The sequence below is a fragment of the Sinocyclocheilus anshuiensis genome, unplaced genomic scaffold, assembly GCF_001515605.1.
Source record: "Sinocyclocheilus anshuiensis isolate Anshui unplaced genomic scaffold, SAMN03320099.WGS_v1.1 scaffold2216, whole genome shotgun sequence".
NCBI lineage: Eukaryota > Metazoa > Chordata > Actinopteri > Cypriniformes > Cyprinidae > Sinocyclocheilus > Sinocyclocheilus anshuiensis.
In genome coordinates this window covers 386,444-402,283 of record NW_015545525.1, presented here as the reverse complement: position 1 = coordinate 402,283, position 15,840 = coordinate 386,444, and the positions used below count along the sequence as shown (strand labels likewise).

The 15,840-nt window shown below is 39.7% G+C and overlaps 2 protein-coding genes and 1 long non-coding RNA gene across 4 annotated transcripts in view; 1 reads left to right on the top strand and 2 right to left on the bottom strand.

The window, feature by feature from the left end:
• The window catches only part of LOC107698311 (uncharacterized), an 8,839-nt gene extending 6,818 nt beyond the window's left edge, over window positions 1–2,021 (bottom strand). Inside the window, exon 1 of the long non-coding RNA XR_001635335.1 lies at window positions 1,944–2,021. This is a non-coding gene — a long non-coding RNA (uncharacterized LOC107698311). The remainder of the gene's footprint in view (window positions 1–1,943) is intronic.
• LOC107698308 (prosaposin receptor GPR37L1-like) lies at window positions 1,177–5,332 on the top strand. Of its 2 annotated transcripts, XM_016499266.1 has the most exons (3): window positions 1,177–1,733; window positions 1,764–2,093; window positions 3,894–5,332. In XM_016499266.1, exons 1-3 carry the CDS (start codon window positions 1,503–1,505, stop codon window positions 4,803–4,805), a joined length of 1,473 nt encoding a protein of 490 aa, XP_016354752.1. In that variant the 5' UTR covers window positions 1,177–1,502; the 3' UTR covers window positions 4,806–5,332. The 2 variants fall into 2 exon arrangements, with proteins under 2 accessions (XP_016354752.1, XP_016354751.1); XM_016499265.1 differs by having other exon boundaries at window positions 1,177–2,093.
• A 4,220-nt stretch (window positions 5,333–9,552) lies between these two features.
• On the bottom strand, window positions 9,553–15,525 carry LOC107698288 (ADP-ribosylation factor-like protein 8A). The gene is made up of 6 exons (XM_016499242.1): window positions 15,403–15,525; window positions 13,168–13,241; window positions 12,990–13,083; window positions 12,809–12,876; window positions 12,623–12,693; window positions 9,553–11,961 (listed from the first exon to the last, which is right to left on the bottom strand). The coding sequence occupies exons 1-6, from the start codon at window positions 15,523–15,525 to the stop codon at window positions 11,912–11,914; spliced, it is 480 nt and encodes a 159-aa protein (XP_016354728.1). The 3' UTR covers window positions 9,553–11,911.
• Between the last annotated feature and the right edge of the window lie 315 nt (window positions 15,526–15,840).

Here is a 15,840-nt window from a genome sequence, read left to right as displayed (position 1 = left end):
TCTGATTTCTGTCACCATGGGGACAGGAGAGCTGTCAGTCAATACATTGAAAAAAAAAAGTAACTTGCGTTACTTATTTGAAAAAGTAACTCAGATATTCTCTTGTAAATTAAAAAGTAATGCGTTACTTTACTAGTTACTTGAAAAAAGTAATCTGATTACATAACTCGTGTTACTTGTAATGCGTTCCCCACAACACTGATTGTAACACACCTGGTTTGAATATTTCCACACATGCTAGCATAACAAAATTTACAGTATTTAATTTTACAGTACCATAAAATTTACAGTACCATGTCAACATTATAAAGAGAAAAAAGTGCGCCAAAATTCAAAAATCTTTTGAAGATGTCACTGAACATTTATTTTACCATAGTAAAATTACAATTCTGGCTTAAGTAAATTTTTCATCATTAATTTTAAATGAGACAAATCAGCTAATATTTTAATCTCCAACCTGTTATTTATCAGATTAGATAAACTAGCAGAAGACTAGCTAACCGATTTTAAACTCCAGTTGCGCGGATGGGACACGATGTAACACTGCGTTACAATGTGCTATTCTATGACATTAGATGTGATTTACACTATTTACTTTAATGAATTTTAATGAGAAACAACGAGAAACAGGTGAATAAAGACTGACAGTCAATGTTTAATGTTTAGAAATGATTATTTCAAGACATGTAAAGCATTTTTGCTCGTTTATGTGGGCCGTCCCAAGCATGGTTGCAATGTGTTCATTGTCAAACTCCAAAATCAGATTATTTTTCATTCTTAAAAAACGCCATTATTTTATTTGAATTTTTTTTTAACTTTATTTTATTAACAAAATATTTTAGTTTGTCTCTTATATATTTTTTAATGAGATCAGATAACATTTTAAGCGGTCAGTATGGTCATGTTACAATGTACCCCTCAGATGTTACAATGTTCCCCACCTACGGGGCATGTTGTCACATGTCACTTCCATTTTTTGAGGGTAAATAAAGAAAAACGTATACACTGTCATTATGAAACAAAGCGCTATATTTGTACTAGACAAGTGTAAAATTACTGTGGATAAAAAAAAAAAAAAAGTATATTCTGAACCCCATGTGGATTTACGCAAACTGAGGAAGTCAAAAAGTGTTACATTGTGCCCCTACATTCAAAATCATAAACATCTGAAAGACATCTTCTAAACGTCTATTTGACATCTCTGACGTCCTGTAGACGTAGGCTATTGCAGATGAGCAAACACTCTGTAATGTAAGTCTTGCAGATGTAAATGCCACGTTGTTATCAGGGGTCACCATGGCAACATTTCCAAAATCCTTCCACTTTTCTGCAAGTGAACAGTGACGTTTATCGTCCACAAGGGGGCATGTTTTATTCTGGCGTTCTTCAAGAGCTTGATGAGAAACTAGAGGAGCAGAACTTGTGGAGATGGTCAGACTGGAGCTCCCGCTCATCCGCAGCACATCGCTCCATCATCCGGATCCGTTCAGCAGAGCCTCGCGATGATGCGGAGTGTTTTATTCGCTCTGATTGTGTTTGCCGGCTCAGTTCAGGCGAATAAACGCGCGGCGGAGATGAAGATGAGCTTGGAGTCTTCATTATCACCATCATCATCCTCGTCGCTGGAGCTGAACCCCTCCGCAGCGCATCGCGGTGATGAGGAGGATGCTGATGCTGAAGATGCGCGCGTGCCGAGAGTTCCGCGCGGGTCCAAACACAAGCAGCGCGAGCGGGACGCGCACCGGCACCCGCGACCGCACCCCGACGCGTTCTTCACCACGCCACGAGCGTTCAACGGCTCGCTTCGCGTGCATAACCCGCTGCACCCGCTCACGGAGGAGTCCTACAGCGCCTACGCCGTCATGCTGCTCGCGCTCATCGTGTTCTCCGCGGGCATCGTGGGTAACCTGGCGCTCGTGTGCATCGTGTCGCACAACTATTACCTGAAGAGCACGTGGAACTGCGCGCTGGCCAGCCTGGCGTTCTGGGACTTCATGCTGCTGTTCTTCTGCCTGCCAGTGGTCATCTTCAACGAGCTGACCAAGAGACGTCTGATGGGAGATCTGTCCTGCAGGATAGTGCCATACGTGGAGGTGTGTGACCAATCTAATCAGCAATCAGTCAATTAATTAGGCAACCAATCAGGCAGTCTGCTCATATACACACATCTACCCTGACAGCACACATACATCACAGAGACGTCTATTTAACGTCGCATTTACATCTGCAAGACATAGTTTTTAGAGTGTTTGCTCGTCATCTGCAATACGTCTACAGGACGTTTCCTATCAGATGTCAAATAGACGTTTAGAAGATGTAAAACTGACGTCTATCAGATGTTTGTACACAGCAGATGCTTTCCAGATCTTTACCAGACGTATCGCAGACGTACATGTGCTATCTACCAGGCTTACAAAAATATGTTCTAAGAACGTTTTGCTAATGTTCCCGTTACATTATTTATAAAGAAGAAGAAAAAATGACTTAAGAATCCCAGATAGCACATGTACATCTGCAAGATGTCTGTTAAAGATCGCTTTAACAGACATCTTGCATGTTGCTAACACTACAGTCCCTTTTCTTTATAATTTAATAAACTCATTTTTTGATTGGCAGACTTTAGTTTGTGTCCTTTATGTTGCTTCCCTAGAGCCAGGGTTAGAGAACGTTACTAAATAACGTTAGCTGGGTATCTACAAAACAAAAAATCCATCTGTTACAAAAACCAGATTACCACGGTACGACGTCCAAAAAACATACTAATACCACAGTACTTGTTTGTAAGTGAACAGACACATTAATGTTCTTTTATTCACCCTTAAAACATAAAGCTGTAACTAACCACCGTTTCTTGAGTTAATTTTCCAGCCTCCTCTTTACAGCACCAGCTCTACTGATTGTCATGTAAATGAGATCTCCGGGTAATTAGCGGCACTAATTGGGCTCATTAGCCTGTTGAATGAGTGTTTAGAGTGTGCTTCAAGGGCAGGATTGTCTGTGGAGGGTGTTTGCATGTCTGCTGACCCACTTATGTGTACTAAAACATTTTATTATATGGCAGTAAATTAACAGATTAGATGAGATGCAAATTAAATCAACCTGAATAATATTCACAGTCACTTGGGAACATCAACCCTTATTTATATCACACTTACTGACTATTGATGGCATAAGATGGTAAAATTGTGGTATTTTTATATATATATACCATAGTATTGAATAATTGCATATTCATATACCATGGTTCTTAGATGGTTTTCCAATGCATTTCAAAGAATACCATGGCACTTCCATAGTATATGTGTGATTTTACCATGATATGTGTCCAAAAAACAGAGTACCACCATTGTATATGCTCAAAAAACATAATCATGGTATCCAAAATCATGGTATTACTATGGTAGATGTCCAGAAGACATGGTTTTACCATGGTACATGTCCAAAAACATGGTATCACCAGAGTAGATGTCCCAAAAAAATGTGGTATGACCATTGTACATGTCCAAAAAACATGGTATGACCATAGTACTGTAGATGTAGATTTCCAAAAAATGTGGTATAATCACGGTAAATGTCCCCAAAAATGTGGTTTTACCATTATACATGTTCAAAAACATGGCATCGCCATAGTAGACATACAAAAAGGAGTGGTGTATCACCATGGTAAATGTCTCAAAAAAAAGGTTTTACCATTGTACATGTCAATAAAACATGGTATCATCATGGTAAATGTCCAGAAAATATATAGTTTTACTATGGTACATGTCCAAAAAAAAAAAAAAATTACCATGCTATGGGTCCAAAAATGTAGTATTACCATAGTTAAATGCAGGTCATGTGATTTCATGTCAGTCTGTATGTTGCTGACGTGTGTTTGTTTACGTGTCTTTCAGGTGACGTCTCTCGGCGTGACCACGTTTACTCTGTGTGCGCTAAGCATCGACCGCTTCCACGCGGTGACCAGCGTTCAGCCGCGGCTGCAGCAGGTGGAGTCCTGTCAGTCCATCCTGGCCAAGCTGTCGGTGATCTGGGTGGGATCTCTGGTTCTGGCCACTCCGGAGCTGCTGATGTGGCGTCTGGAGCAGGAGGTGTCACCGCGGACAGGTCTGCCGGTGGACTCGTGCGGTCAGCAGCCATCCGTGACGCTGCCGGAGACGCTGTACTCGCTGGTGCTGACGTACCATCAGGCCAGAATGTGGTGGACCTTCGGATGTTTCTTCTGCCTGCCGCTGTTGTTCACCGGCGCGTGTCAGCTGCTCACGCGACACGTCACGGACGAGAACGCCAAGAGCAAAGCCGTGCGTCCATCCTCCATGTCATCTTCGTCGTCCTCCGCGTCCTCGTCTCTGAAGAAGCAGCGGCGAGAGCGTCAGCTGACCCGTACGGTTGTGGCCTTGGCGTCCATTTACGCCGTTTGCAGTTTGCCGGAAAACGTGTGGAACTTCGTTCTGGCTTACGCGGGTGTGGAGGTGGGCGTGGCCACAAAGGCGCTGCTTGCTCTGATTGGCCAGTTCCTGTTGTTCGTGCGGGCGGCAGCGACGCCCGTCCTGTTGCTCTGCATCTGTCGCTCTCTCGGCCAGGCATTCATGGACTGCTGCTGCTGCTGTTGCGACGAGTGTCTGCCGGATCCTTCGTCGTCGTCCATGTCTTCGTCCACCAACGCCACGGCCATCTCCTCGTCCCTGTCCTCGCCCGTCTCCGTCCAGGAGGAGAAAGTGAAGATCGTGTCGGGAACGTCGCCCGCGGTGTTCTTCGATAACGTGAAGGATGGTCCGGCTGAGCTGATCATCGGAACGCCGTGTTGATCTCGGAACGTTGGAATCAGTGTCCGTTTATAAAAACTGTGAATGAAATATCGCCCATCGCTAAAACTCTTAAAGGGACAGTTCACACAAAAATGATCATTCTGTTGCCATTTAAATGTTCCAAACCTATACGACTTTATTTTGTGTGCAGAACACAAAAAATGTGTTAATAAATTATCACAATATTTTATTAAATTAAAAATATTATAAAATAGAAGTGTTATAAGCTATAGAATTATCATGCCGTCACTCACCGCTGGATGAGGAGAGTTAAACGCAGAAACGCAATTTTCTGTTTCTTTATCTACGTTCAATCAGTTTTGTTTTGTCTCACATTTAGCGATTTAAAATCCTCGTTTAGTTGCTGTATTTCAGTACGTCTATTTTCTTTATAGATCCATCACTTCTACCCTACAGAAATACAAAGAAATTGTGAACTTTATTGTATTTCATTGGAATTAATAACTAATATTTTGTTTATCCATAAACTTTGTACTGCTGGATGGACAGTTGCGGCAAACTTGAAAACATTGTGTTTTTATGCACTTAATTAATTTTCATCTTTAAATTGTCAGTGTTTAAAAATGAAAGTATGTTTTGGAAAAACAGAAATCGTCTTTTCAGATCAACCTTGATATGTTTTGAAGAAGAAATGTTGTGTTTTATTGAGTCTGTCTCACATATCAAAGACTGTCTGATTCTCTGCTGGAATTAAACGACGTTACAAACTCTCAGCAGAGACAAACGACTCTATGAACTATGGGAAAATACTGAAAAAACGTTGCAACTTTAACACGTTAGATAGTAATGATTATAATAGCAAAGTGAACCTGATATAGCTGAACATATTGTTAGCATCGAATCTTTTGTATTTCTTTTTTGTACTTGGTTGCAGCCAATAAAAGAGTTTGAATATGTTACGTAAACTTTGCAAACTTATTGCTTCTCTGTTTTACTCACACAAACGCTTAAAGGATTTGTACTTATGTGACCGGTCTGTGTGAAAGAATCGCACACACAGTTGAACTGCTGTCTCTTGGCTGTTCTGAAGTGATTTTCCTCCTACAGTAGATTCTCAGGAGGAGCCGTGGGGGCCCATAAGGGCCGTATTGTTCCCGAGCCGCGGCCCCCGCGCTGAATATCAATAGCGGCCCCCGAGCGGTTGCTATGCGACTTTCACACGCCAGCTTTCGGCATTCAGACTCCAAACAGCGGCGGATCAGAAACAGACGCGACATTCTCTCGGATCGCCGGTTGTCGTGGAGACGGGACCCTCGCGTTGATGTGGGTAACACGGAGGGGCTCCGCGGGAAGAATGGGGTAACAAGTAATCTGGGGTGGATTAAACGCTCTGTGCTGTCATGAACCATACAGAATGAGGTCAAGAGTGTTTTACACTTTAAAAAAAAAAAAAGTTTCAAGCTGATTCTTGGGGCACAATCTTTTGAAGTTTGCCATGTGGTAACAAACCTCAGAACACAAGGGGTGATGGAATTTCCTTAAAACGTTGTGCTATTAAACCAGATGATATTCAGGTAGCTACATATAAACATGAGTTTATGTAAATGTACAAAACTTGATCAGAAAGATTATCTGAGCTGAAAAGAAAGAACAATTTCCACAACAGCGCCCCTTGTGGTGAAATTGTGCACAATGTCAGAGACAAACATTTTTTAAATGTTTTAAATTATTAAATGTTAAAATAATATTACATGTAAAATTATATATATTTTATTCATAAACAATTTTGGAATATATTTGTAAAATATAAATCTAAAAGTATTTCGTCTGTGTATCTGCTGCTGAAAACTATTATTAACGAAAACGCTTGATTGGCGCACTGTTTTCCTTGTCTAGAGTAAAAAAATACAAATATTGGTGAACAAATACAAGTGAAAATACACGCTCTGATAAACCTGTAATCAAACTTAGAAGTCTACATCAGCTAATTATAAAAGTTATGACTACAAACTTAAACACAACACATATTTTTTAAACATTCATTGACTGATTTTCCAAATGACGTCAACAAAAGGGGGGGTTGTCACATTTAACTCACTTCTGTGGACGGTTTTGTCTCTAAACCATAAACTCACACAATGATGGATTGGTCTATCTGCCGTTCAATAATATTAACGAAAGCGCTCGAGCATTGTACTGTTGCTATGGTGATCCCCTCAGGCGAACGTGACTTTAGCGCCAGATGAACTTTTTAGCGCCAAATGAAAATACACGCTGAGAAACGTGTAATCTACATAACTAATTATGTAAATTACAAATACAAACTAACTTAAACACTACCCATTATGGAAGCCCATTTCCGCCACTGAATAAAAAAAATAAAAAAAAAGGTTATTGCGACTTTTTATCTCACAATTCTGACTTTTTTTCCCTCAGAATTTTGAGATATAAACTCGCAATTGCGAGTTATGAAGTCCAATTGTGAGGGGGAAAAAAGACCATGTTCTCAGAATTGCGAGTTTACAGCTCACAATTCTGACTTAACTTGCAATTGCGTGTTATAAAGTCAGAATTGCGAGATATAAACTTGCAATTGCGTGTTATAAAGTCAGAATTGCAAGATATAAATTCGCAATTCTGAGAAAAGTCACAATTTCGAGATAAAAGCTCACAATTCTGATTTTTTTTCTCGCTATTATGAGTTTATATCTCGCAATTCTGACTTTTTTCTCGCTATTATGAGTTTATATCTCGCAATTCTGACTTTTTTCTCGCTATTATGAGTTTATATCTCGCAATTCTGACTTAACTTCAATTGCGTGTTATAAAGTCACAATTTCGAGATATAAATTCGCAATTCTGAGAAAAAAGTCAGTTTCGAGATAAAAGCTCGTAATTCTGTTTTTTTTTTTTCGCTATTATGAGTTTATATCTCACAATTCTGACTTTTTTTCTCTCAAAATTGTAAGATACAAACTCACAATTGCGCGTTATAAAGTCCAATTTTGAGGGGGGAAAAAAGACTATGTTCTCAGAACTGTGAGTTTACATCTCGCAGTTCTGACTTTATTCATAAGAATTGCGACTTTGTCTCCCTGTTGCGAGTTTATATCATGCAATTCTGCGAAAATAAGTCAAAATTGCGAGTTTGTATCGCGCAATACTGAGAAAAAAAGTCAGCATTGTGAGATAAAAAGTCGCAATTACCTTTTTTATTTTTTTATTCAGTGGCGGAAACGGACCTCCATAACCCATGTCTTTAAATAATAATAAAAAAAAACATTATTTATTAATCTTTTTTTGAAATGAAGCCGTCCCCAGATGTTAAAACACTCAGTACTGTGTGTGTTTGACACATTCATATTAAAGTACTGCAGTATTCCAATAACGTATTTAACGACATGTTTAAGGGAAACCACCACAGTACTGTAGTGTAAGTAAATAAGTTGTGTGAAAGTCTCCTCAGAGTCAGTGTGTGTTCGTTATATATTCATTTAAGAGTTGTGTGTGTGTTTTGTGTGGGTTGACGGCTCTCTGACACCGTTTGTTTTGCTCCGCGTGAGATCGCCGTGGAAACCCTCTCAAGGCCGCTCCAGATCACCGCGGGGCTCGACGTACGTCCGCGGGCTCCGCTGGCATGAGCCGGATCAGACCCACTGGACATCCGGCTCGTCAGCGCGCGCTGTCACCGTCTCCGTGACAACACTGACCTCTGGCCTTCTCACATCCTACCGGCTGAATAACAGTCAGAGTCAGAGGCCAAAACCGGGCCAAAACCAGCAGCAGCGAGGGGTCTGACGGGATGAATGTGCGCAGACAGACCTCACATGAACCCCGTTAACTCGCTAAAACCAACAGAGCGCGGGAACGTCTGTGTACGTTTGAATAAAAAGAGCGCGAAAGCCGCTGATGTGACGTTAGTGTAGTGCGCGGTTTCTATGCGGTTGCTGGAGGTTCTGATCTCCGAGATCAGTATGAAATCAATTAATATAATCATTTATTTTGGGACAGATAATAATTTAACATGTATTACGGTTTAATAAGTATTTGTTATTTTTCACGTCAAATCAGTAACCGTTTAGTTAATCTTAAGAGAAAAATCTCTGCTGAAGAGATTTCATCTTATTAATAATTATCAGAGAAATATTTGTATGTCTCTACTGTCCTCTGCTGGAGAAGCTGAAGCTCACTGTTTAGTGCACAGTATATTACTTGTACTGCATACTATGTTTTTAAGGTAGGTTGAGAACATTGCATTGTGGGATACCGCATACTTGTATATCATTAAGCGTTCCCGCAAGTACTAAAGTTAAACATGGTGCACAGCACATACTACAAAAATATAGTATGGTAGTACGCTATTCTGAATGCTACTTTTCACATCACATTTACGTCAAAAGCACCAAATTAAACTCTTTGTATGTTTTACTTTCCTAATGAAGTTCCTTAAAAAACCAACATTTTCTCCTTTCTTTTAAAATGAATCTCATGAAGTACATATTTGTCCAGTATCACCGAATTAGACCTTAAATCAAAACCACATCTTCATTAAAGAAAGAAGAAACCGTGGTTCTGAGAGGGAAATCATTTAATTTCATTTTTAAATAATCTGTAAATGACAACAACAACATGTAGTTATCACCGCGAGCACGAGAGAATAGAAAGATCCCAAATGAACAACTCAACTGATCGAGTCTCGTACAGAAACACCTGTTATGTGACTGCTTTAAAAAGTTACTGTCTGATCCATATAAAGAGGGGGGGGGGTGGAACATAATCGAGCTCGGTCCAATCACACGTTGATTATACAGTAACTACGGCAACCAGCTCCATCCCATAATGAGTCATGCAGGGGTGAAATCGCATGATTCCCCAGCAAATAAAAGAGCGGCACTGCTACAAACAACTCAAATATAAAAAAGAAACATTATGGCCACATGTAATTAGACATAAAAAAATAATTGAATCAACACACAAACAGAAGATGACACACTGCACACTTCATTAACGAAGTTGAGGATGACTTCATAAGTGACTTTTACAAAGTCGACTTTGACAAAGTAATTTACGAACCTAACAAAGTCACGTAACAGTTTGAATCCTCTTAGCTATCCAAGTGAATTATGAAAACGACTTCATTAGTATAACTTCGTAAAAGATGTCAATAAAATCAACGAAGTTGACTTGGTTAGCTTGACTTTTGCAAATCAACTTCAACGAAGTCATTTACGAACTTGATGTTACGCAACTTGTGCGCAACTAGGTTGACTTCGAAAAAGACTTGGGTATAATCAACAAAGTCGACTTCATTAGGTTGACTTCGTAAATGACTGTTATGAAGTTGATTTTGACAATGCCATTTACGAACCTAAAGTATGAATGTAACTTCATAGTTTGACATCGCAAATTACTGTCAAAATCAACTTTGTTACGTCGGCTTCATTATACTAATACTGTCGCAAGTGGTACAGAACTAAAAGTTGGCTTCGTAACGACTGCTATTGTCAACAAAGCTGATTGCAGCACTTTTTGATAACAGTCGAATTGTAGTAAAAATACCTTTTGTAACTATGGTGATTATTGTAACCAATGTCGTAACACGGACTTCGTAACATCAAAGTCGACTTTGTAACATGACTTCGTAACCAGTGCAGCAGTGTTGATTACCGCCATTTTGTCGCATTGCGTTGTTCACTCTTGTGTAGACGATGAACTAATGACAATCAAACATTAGTGAAGATGAATATAAAGTGATTAGCAATTGTGAAAAATCTACAGAACAAACCTTCGGCATTTATAAAGTAAATATTACTCTAGTCTACATGACGGCATCCGTGCACAAACACCATCGCTCACACACTCTCTCTCTCTCACACACACACACACACACACACACACACACACACACACACACACACAATCTGTTTGTTCAGATTGCTGTGATATGAGTGGGGTCTTCTTTGTTATTATTATCGTTATTATTATCATAGGATGCTAATCACAATAAGACAAACACCGTAATGCTCAGGACGGAGATCTCATTTGGTTTAAGTTGCTATTTACATAATCCAGTCGAAAAAAACACTGTGAAAAAACATGAGTAAAAACATGCCAAAAACAACCAAAATATGTCAATTTACATATGTATAATCTACTGACGCGTTTATAAGCCGTTATGATTTAAGCCAAAAACGTCCACACGTGCGACAAAAACGAAACAGGCTGTAAATGAAATAATCAAAGCGAGAAAAATCACAAGATCTTCGTCTCTCCCCAATAGGAACAGCGTTCGGAAACAACACTGGACTTCAGCAGGAGATTCGCGCAACATTTGCCGCATCTCCGCTGTTTTTATTAGCGCAACGATCTGCGGGTCCGACAGAGATCAAATAAAACACTGATGTTGCTCTGCACGTGCTCGCAGACTGACGTTCCTAAAAAAAAAAAAAACAACGTGGTTGCCATGACAACCCACCCACGTCAACGATACAACGCTGTAGTTACAGCGACTCGAAAGAAACGTATAAAACCTTAATTTGGACACGTTAAACTCTTCAGAATGATTCATGTGCTTTCAGATGAAAAGATTTCGTAATGCTACAATATTAACGCAAACCATGTGACCTTGATGCCTTCGGGATGATGTCATGTTTGTAGAAACAACGCCAGCACCGAGTCACGCTAACAAGCTAATGATAGTATGATTTAACATCTTGCTAAACGCAAAGCAACAGTGTAAATCAACGGAATCTCCCAGGGAACGATCAAAGAGCATGTGGAATGTTCGCACAATCTTGGAAAAACGTTAAAACAAGATGGCGGCGCGAACGCCCCGAAGCATGTGACCAGAGAGCGCTAGTTCTGACAGATGCTGTGGGTGTCGAGTCTAGGTTTGATCCCATCTCCTAGCAAACACGCAGAACGATGCGCGCGAGCGAAACGTGTCATGTGACTTCATGACAAACCGTAATAAAGCACATTCACGTAAGAGTAAAAATCAACGTTCAAACGATGTAAATGATGTGGATTAGTTTATAAGCACAGAGAGGGGCGGATGCCTGTTTGTTTAGAACGAAATCAAGAGCGCCTAAAATACAGTTGATCACATGATGCGGTTCCTCCAATCAGACGCTGGCTCCGCCTCCTCAGCTCCGCCTGGTCCGCGAGTGCTGGATCAGCCACTGTAGTGTGATGTCTGGAACACATGACCATGAGCTCATTAACATATCTCCCGCCCACATTTGCATTTATTCAGTATCCAGCAACCTGACCTGCCCACAACACACAGAAGTCAGCCAATCACAGAGCTCACAGACATTTTAAGAGACGTCTTAAAGGTACAGTAGTTAAAAAGGGATCTTACGCTTTAATTTCTGCGAGCTCTCAATTAACTTTACTGTCATTTGTGATTAATGGATGTGTGATTTGTAATTAATAGAACGGAAACTCATTTTAATACAATCTAGTGAATCATTCTCGCATATCTGTGAACCATTCATTCTCGAAAGAATGATTCACTTACAAAACAGACATCGCTGTGACTTCTGTGAAGATTTTATTAAATGCTAGGGCGATAATTAAATATTTACAGTGTTATTTTAGTATCATTGAGAAAGAAAAAATCTGTATGAAATCTTTTGATGACTTCAGGCCTAGAAATCACTATTTTAAAACTCCCTGATATTTAGAGGGTTTTTAGGACAGTGAGACGCTGCTAAGAGCCAGAAAGTGAAAAACGCTGAAGAAAGAGCGTAATATAGAGCATATAAACATACACACTGCACAGAAGTGTTAATAAACAAGCGGTTTAATCCGATTGAAACTGTATTTTTAACATAGTATCATTAAAGTCTTACCGATGTTGTCCTTCTCCTTACAGGAGATGGAGTAACAGCAGATCTCTCGGTCCTGGATGGCCGACAGGTTCCTGTAGATCACATTTAACAAGCGTTTTCAGTCATCGGATCAGAACCAGACTGCATTAAAACTTCAAAGATTCAGATGCTTTGGATTTAGTTATGAACTGTTACAGATGAACTCACATTCTCTCGATGAGCTCCTTCTCATCCAGAGCTCCGGGAAGATCTCGCTTATTGCCCAAAACCAGAACCTGAGGAAAGACGGACACTTTTATGATCCAATATCCACATAGAGACAAAAAAATAATCTATAAAATATGCTCTAAACACATGAACGGAGCAGAAATGATCACGGCAGACTCACTGGGATTCCCTGCAGCTGCGGTTTGTCTAATAAGTTGTGCAGTTCGTTCTTCGACGCCTCGATCTTCTCTGGATCCGCCGCATCAACCATGTACCTGAATGACACACGCGATCTGTTAGGAACGCAGGACATCATAACGGCATTTACGTAACGTACCTGAGATTACGAGTATACTCACACGATAGTGCTGACGCCACGACAGTATCGCTCCCACATGCTCCTGAAGCGCGGCTGACCGCCGATGTCCCACAGCTACAACACACACACACACACACACACTATCACTCATTTACTAGAATACAGTGTAAGACACGCGGAAATCATTAGAAATAAAAGCCATAAAATATTTGAAACTATATATTATAGTCTTTTTATTACACAATTATATTAAGTAAATAATGCATTATTTTATTTTACTATATTTTACAATATCTAGTTACAAATTAAAACAATGCTGAGATTTTCTAGCATTAACTACTAAAATATAATTTTTAAATATATTTTTTAATTTAATGCATTTTATGTTTTAAATTTTAATGGGTGCAGAAAAAGCAGTATTTTATTTTACTATTTATTTTATATGAAATTTGCAACTTTTGCACTCTTTTACAAAATTTGAAACGTCTGATTGTGATTTCACTATTTTCTAGCAATAGCTACTGAACAAACATGAAAATAAATAAAAATAAACTTATATTTTTAAATGCATAAAAAATATCACGTTTTTAATTCTATGCAATTTATGATTGAATTTTAATGGGTATGACAGTTGCAGATAAAGCTATATTTTATTTAACTATTTCTTTTATATTAATTCTTTTAAATTTGCAATTTGAAACGTCTCGTTACAATGTTAAACTGATGCGATTTTGCTATTTTCTAGCAACGACTACTAAACAAATGTGAAAGTGAAATACAAAAAAAATGATTTATTTATTTAAAGATGACTTTTGTAATATTTTTAAATAAATGCATAAGAGGCTTCCCGAATCAGCTGACCTGAAGCTCTCACTCAGGAGGAGCTGGCTAATTTAAGTTCAAATGTTTATAGTTATTGATAAACTTATGCTTTCAGATGGAGCAGCATTTACTACACAGAGCCGTAGTTCACTGACAAGCTACGCAAAAAAATCTCAGACGATTTTATTGCGCAATTCTGAAATCGTTGGCGATAATGACAGCTGTTTGCATAGCTTCTCAGTGAACTACGGCTCTGTGTAGTAAATGCTGCTCCATCTGAAAGCACGTGATGCTGATTTACTGCTGATTACAGAACCGGCTTTACTAACAAAATGCGCATGACAATCACATTCGATTAATCGTGCAGCCCTATCTGATAGTGCTATATCTGATCTGATACATTATATCTAACAATGTTGTATCTGTGATGGTACTGTATGTGATACATTGTGTTGGCTAAATGAACAAATGTAATAATTCTGTTTATGACAGTTTGTGTCTGATTTGTGACGGATCTGATCTGATGATACTGTATCTGAATCATTGTATCTAATTAGATATATGATACATAGTATCTGATCATGTTGTATGTGACACATTATATCTAATGTATCTGATCTAATGATGCTGAATCTGACACATTATGATGCTCTATCTTCTATATTGTGTTTAATGTTGTGTCTGATTTATTGTTTTAATCTAACAGTGCATTATGCGACACAATGTGTCTGATATTCTGTATGCGATACACTGTACTGAATGATGCTGTATCATATGTATTTTATCTGCCCTAATGATGCTGAATCGGACACATTGTGTCTGATGCGATGCTTCTTCTCTAGTGTGTCCGATCTATTCTATCTGATCTAATGATGCTGAATCTGAGTCTGTTGTTGCTGTATCTTCTGTTTTGAGTCTGATGCTGTATCTGATCCAGTTCTAAACTCTGATACATCGAGTCCGATCTGAGTATTCTGTACGATACACAGTATCTAGCAATGCTGAATCTGACACACTGTATATAATGAACATGATACATTGTATCTGATAATAATGCTGTATATGATACATTATATCAAATAATGTTGTATCTGATCTAAAGATGCTGAATCTGACACGCCGCGTCTGATGTTGTTTTATCTTCTATACTATGTCTGACACATTAAATCTAATAAAGTTGAATCTTCTATATTGTATCTGATCTAATGGTGCACACAATGTATCTGATCATACTGTATCTGATACATTGCATCTAAGGATGCTGACTCGGACACATTGTATCTGCTCTGATGCTGCTGCATCTGCTACACTGATGATTCCGGGTCTGACACGCATCATATCCGCGGCTGAGTCGTGTCCGATCTCTCTGTAATCAGCAGCGCGGCGTCAGTCACGCGACCCGTTACTCGAGCGAGGCCTGTAATACAGCGAGAGGCAGGAGAGGCTTGATTACCGCGATCACGTTGACGAAGGTGGTTTTTCCCGAGTACTGCAGGCCGACCAGCGTCAGCTCCATCTCCTCCTTCCAGAAGAGCGCCTTGAACCAGTCCAGCAGCTTGTTGAATAGCGCGATCATGGTGCGGGCTCGGGTTCTGCTGCTGCTCGCGGCTCGTTCTTCCTCATTGGGTGGGGTTTCACATCCAGCTGATCCTAACAATGCGGGACACGGGCATGCGCGCTAGTGTTGGGTCGTTCTTGAACGATTCGTTCATTTTGAACGAATCTTGAATGTGACTCGGGAAGAACGAGTCGTCTCGGGGAGTGATTCGTTCAGTCGCGCATGCGCAACATCCTATAGGTTCTGTACTGGAACTAATCAAGCAGTTCACCAGGGCTGCGTTCAGCGCCGACCAAACGGTGCAAAACGTGTTTTAAACGGAAACGGTGGTGC

Bases quoted from the DNA above. Each gene is read 5' to 3' on its own strand.
- LOC107698308 (XM_016499265.1), top strand. From the start codon at position 1,503: ATGATGCGGAGTGTTTTATTCGCTCTGATTGTGTTTGCCGGCTCAGTT. The intron at 2,094-3,893 runs GTGTGTGACCAA...CGTGTCTTTCAG, and splicing joins GGATAGTGCCATACGTGGAG to GTGACGTCTCTCGGCGTGAC.
- LOC107698288 (XM_016499242.1), bottom strand. From the start codon at position 15,525: ATGATCGCGCTATTCAACAAGCTGCTGGACTGGTTCAAGGCGCTCTTC. The intron at 13,242-15,402 runs GTAATCAAGCCT...TGTGTGTTGTAG, and splicing joins CCTTCGTCAACGTGATCGCG to CTGTGGGACATCGGCGGTCA. The intron at 12,877-12,989 runs GTGAGTCTGCCG...GTCTTTCCTCAG, and splicing joins CGCAGCTGCAGGGAATCCCA to GTTCTGGTTTTGGGCAATAA.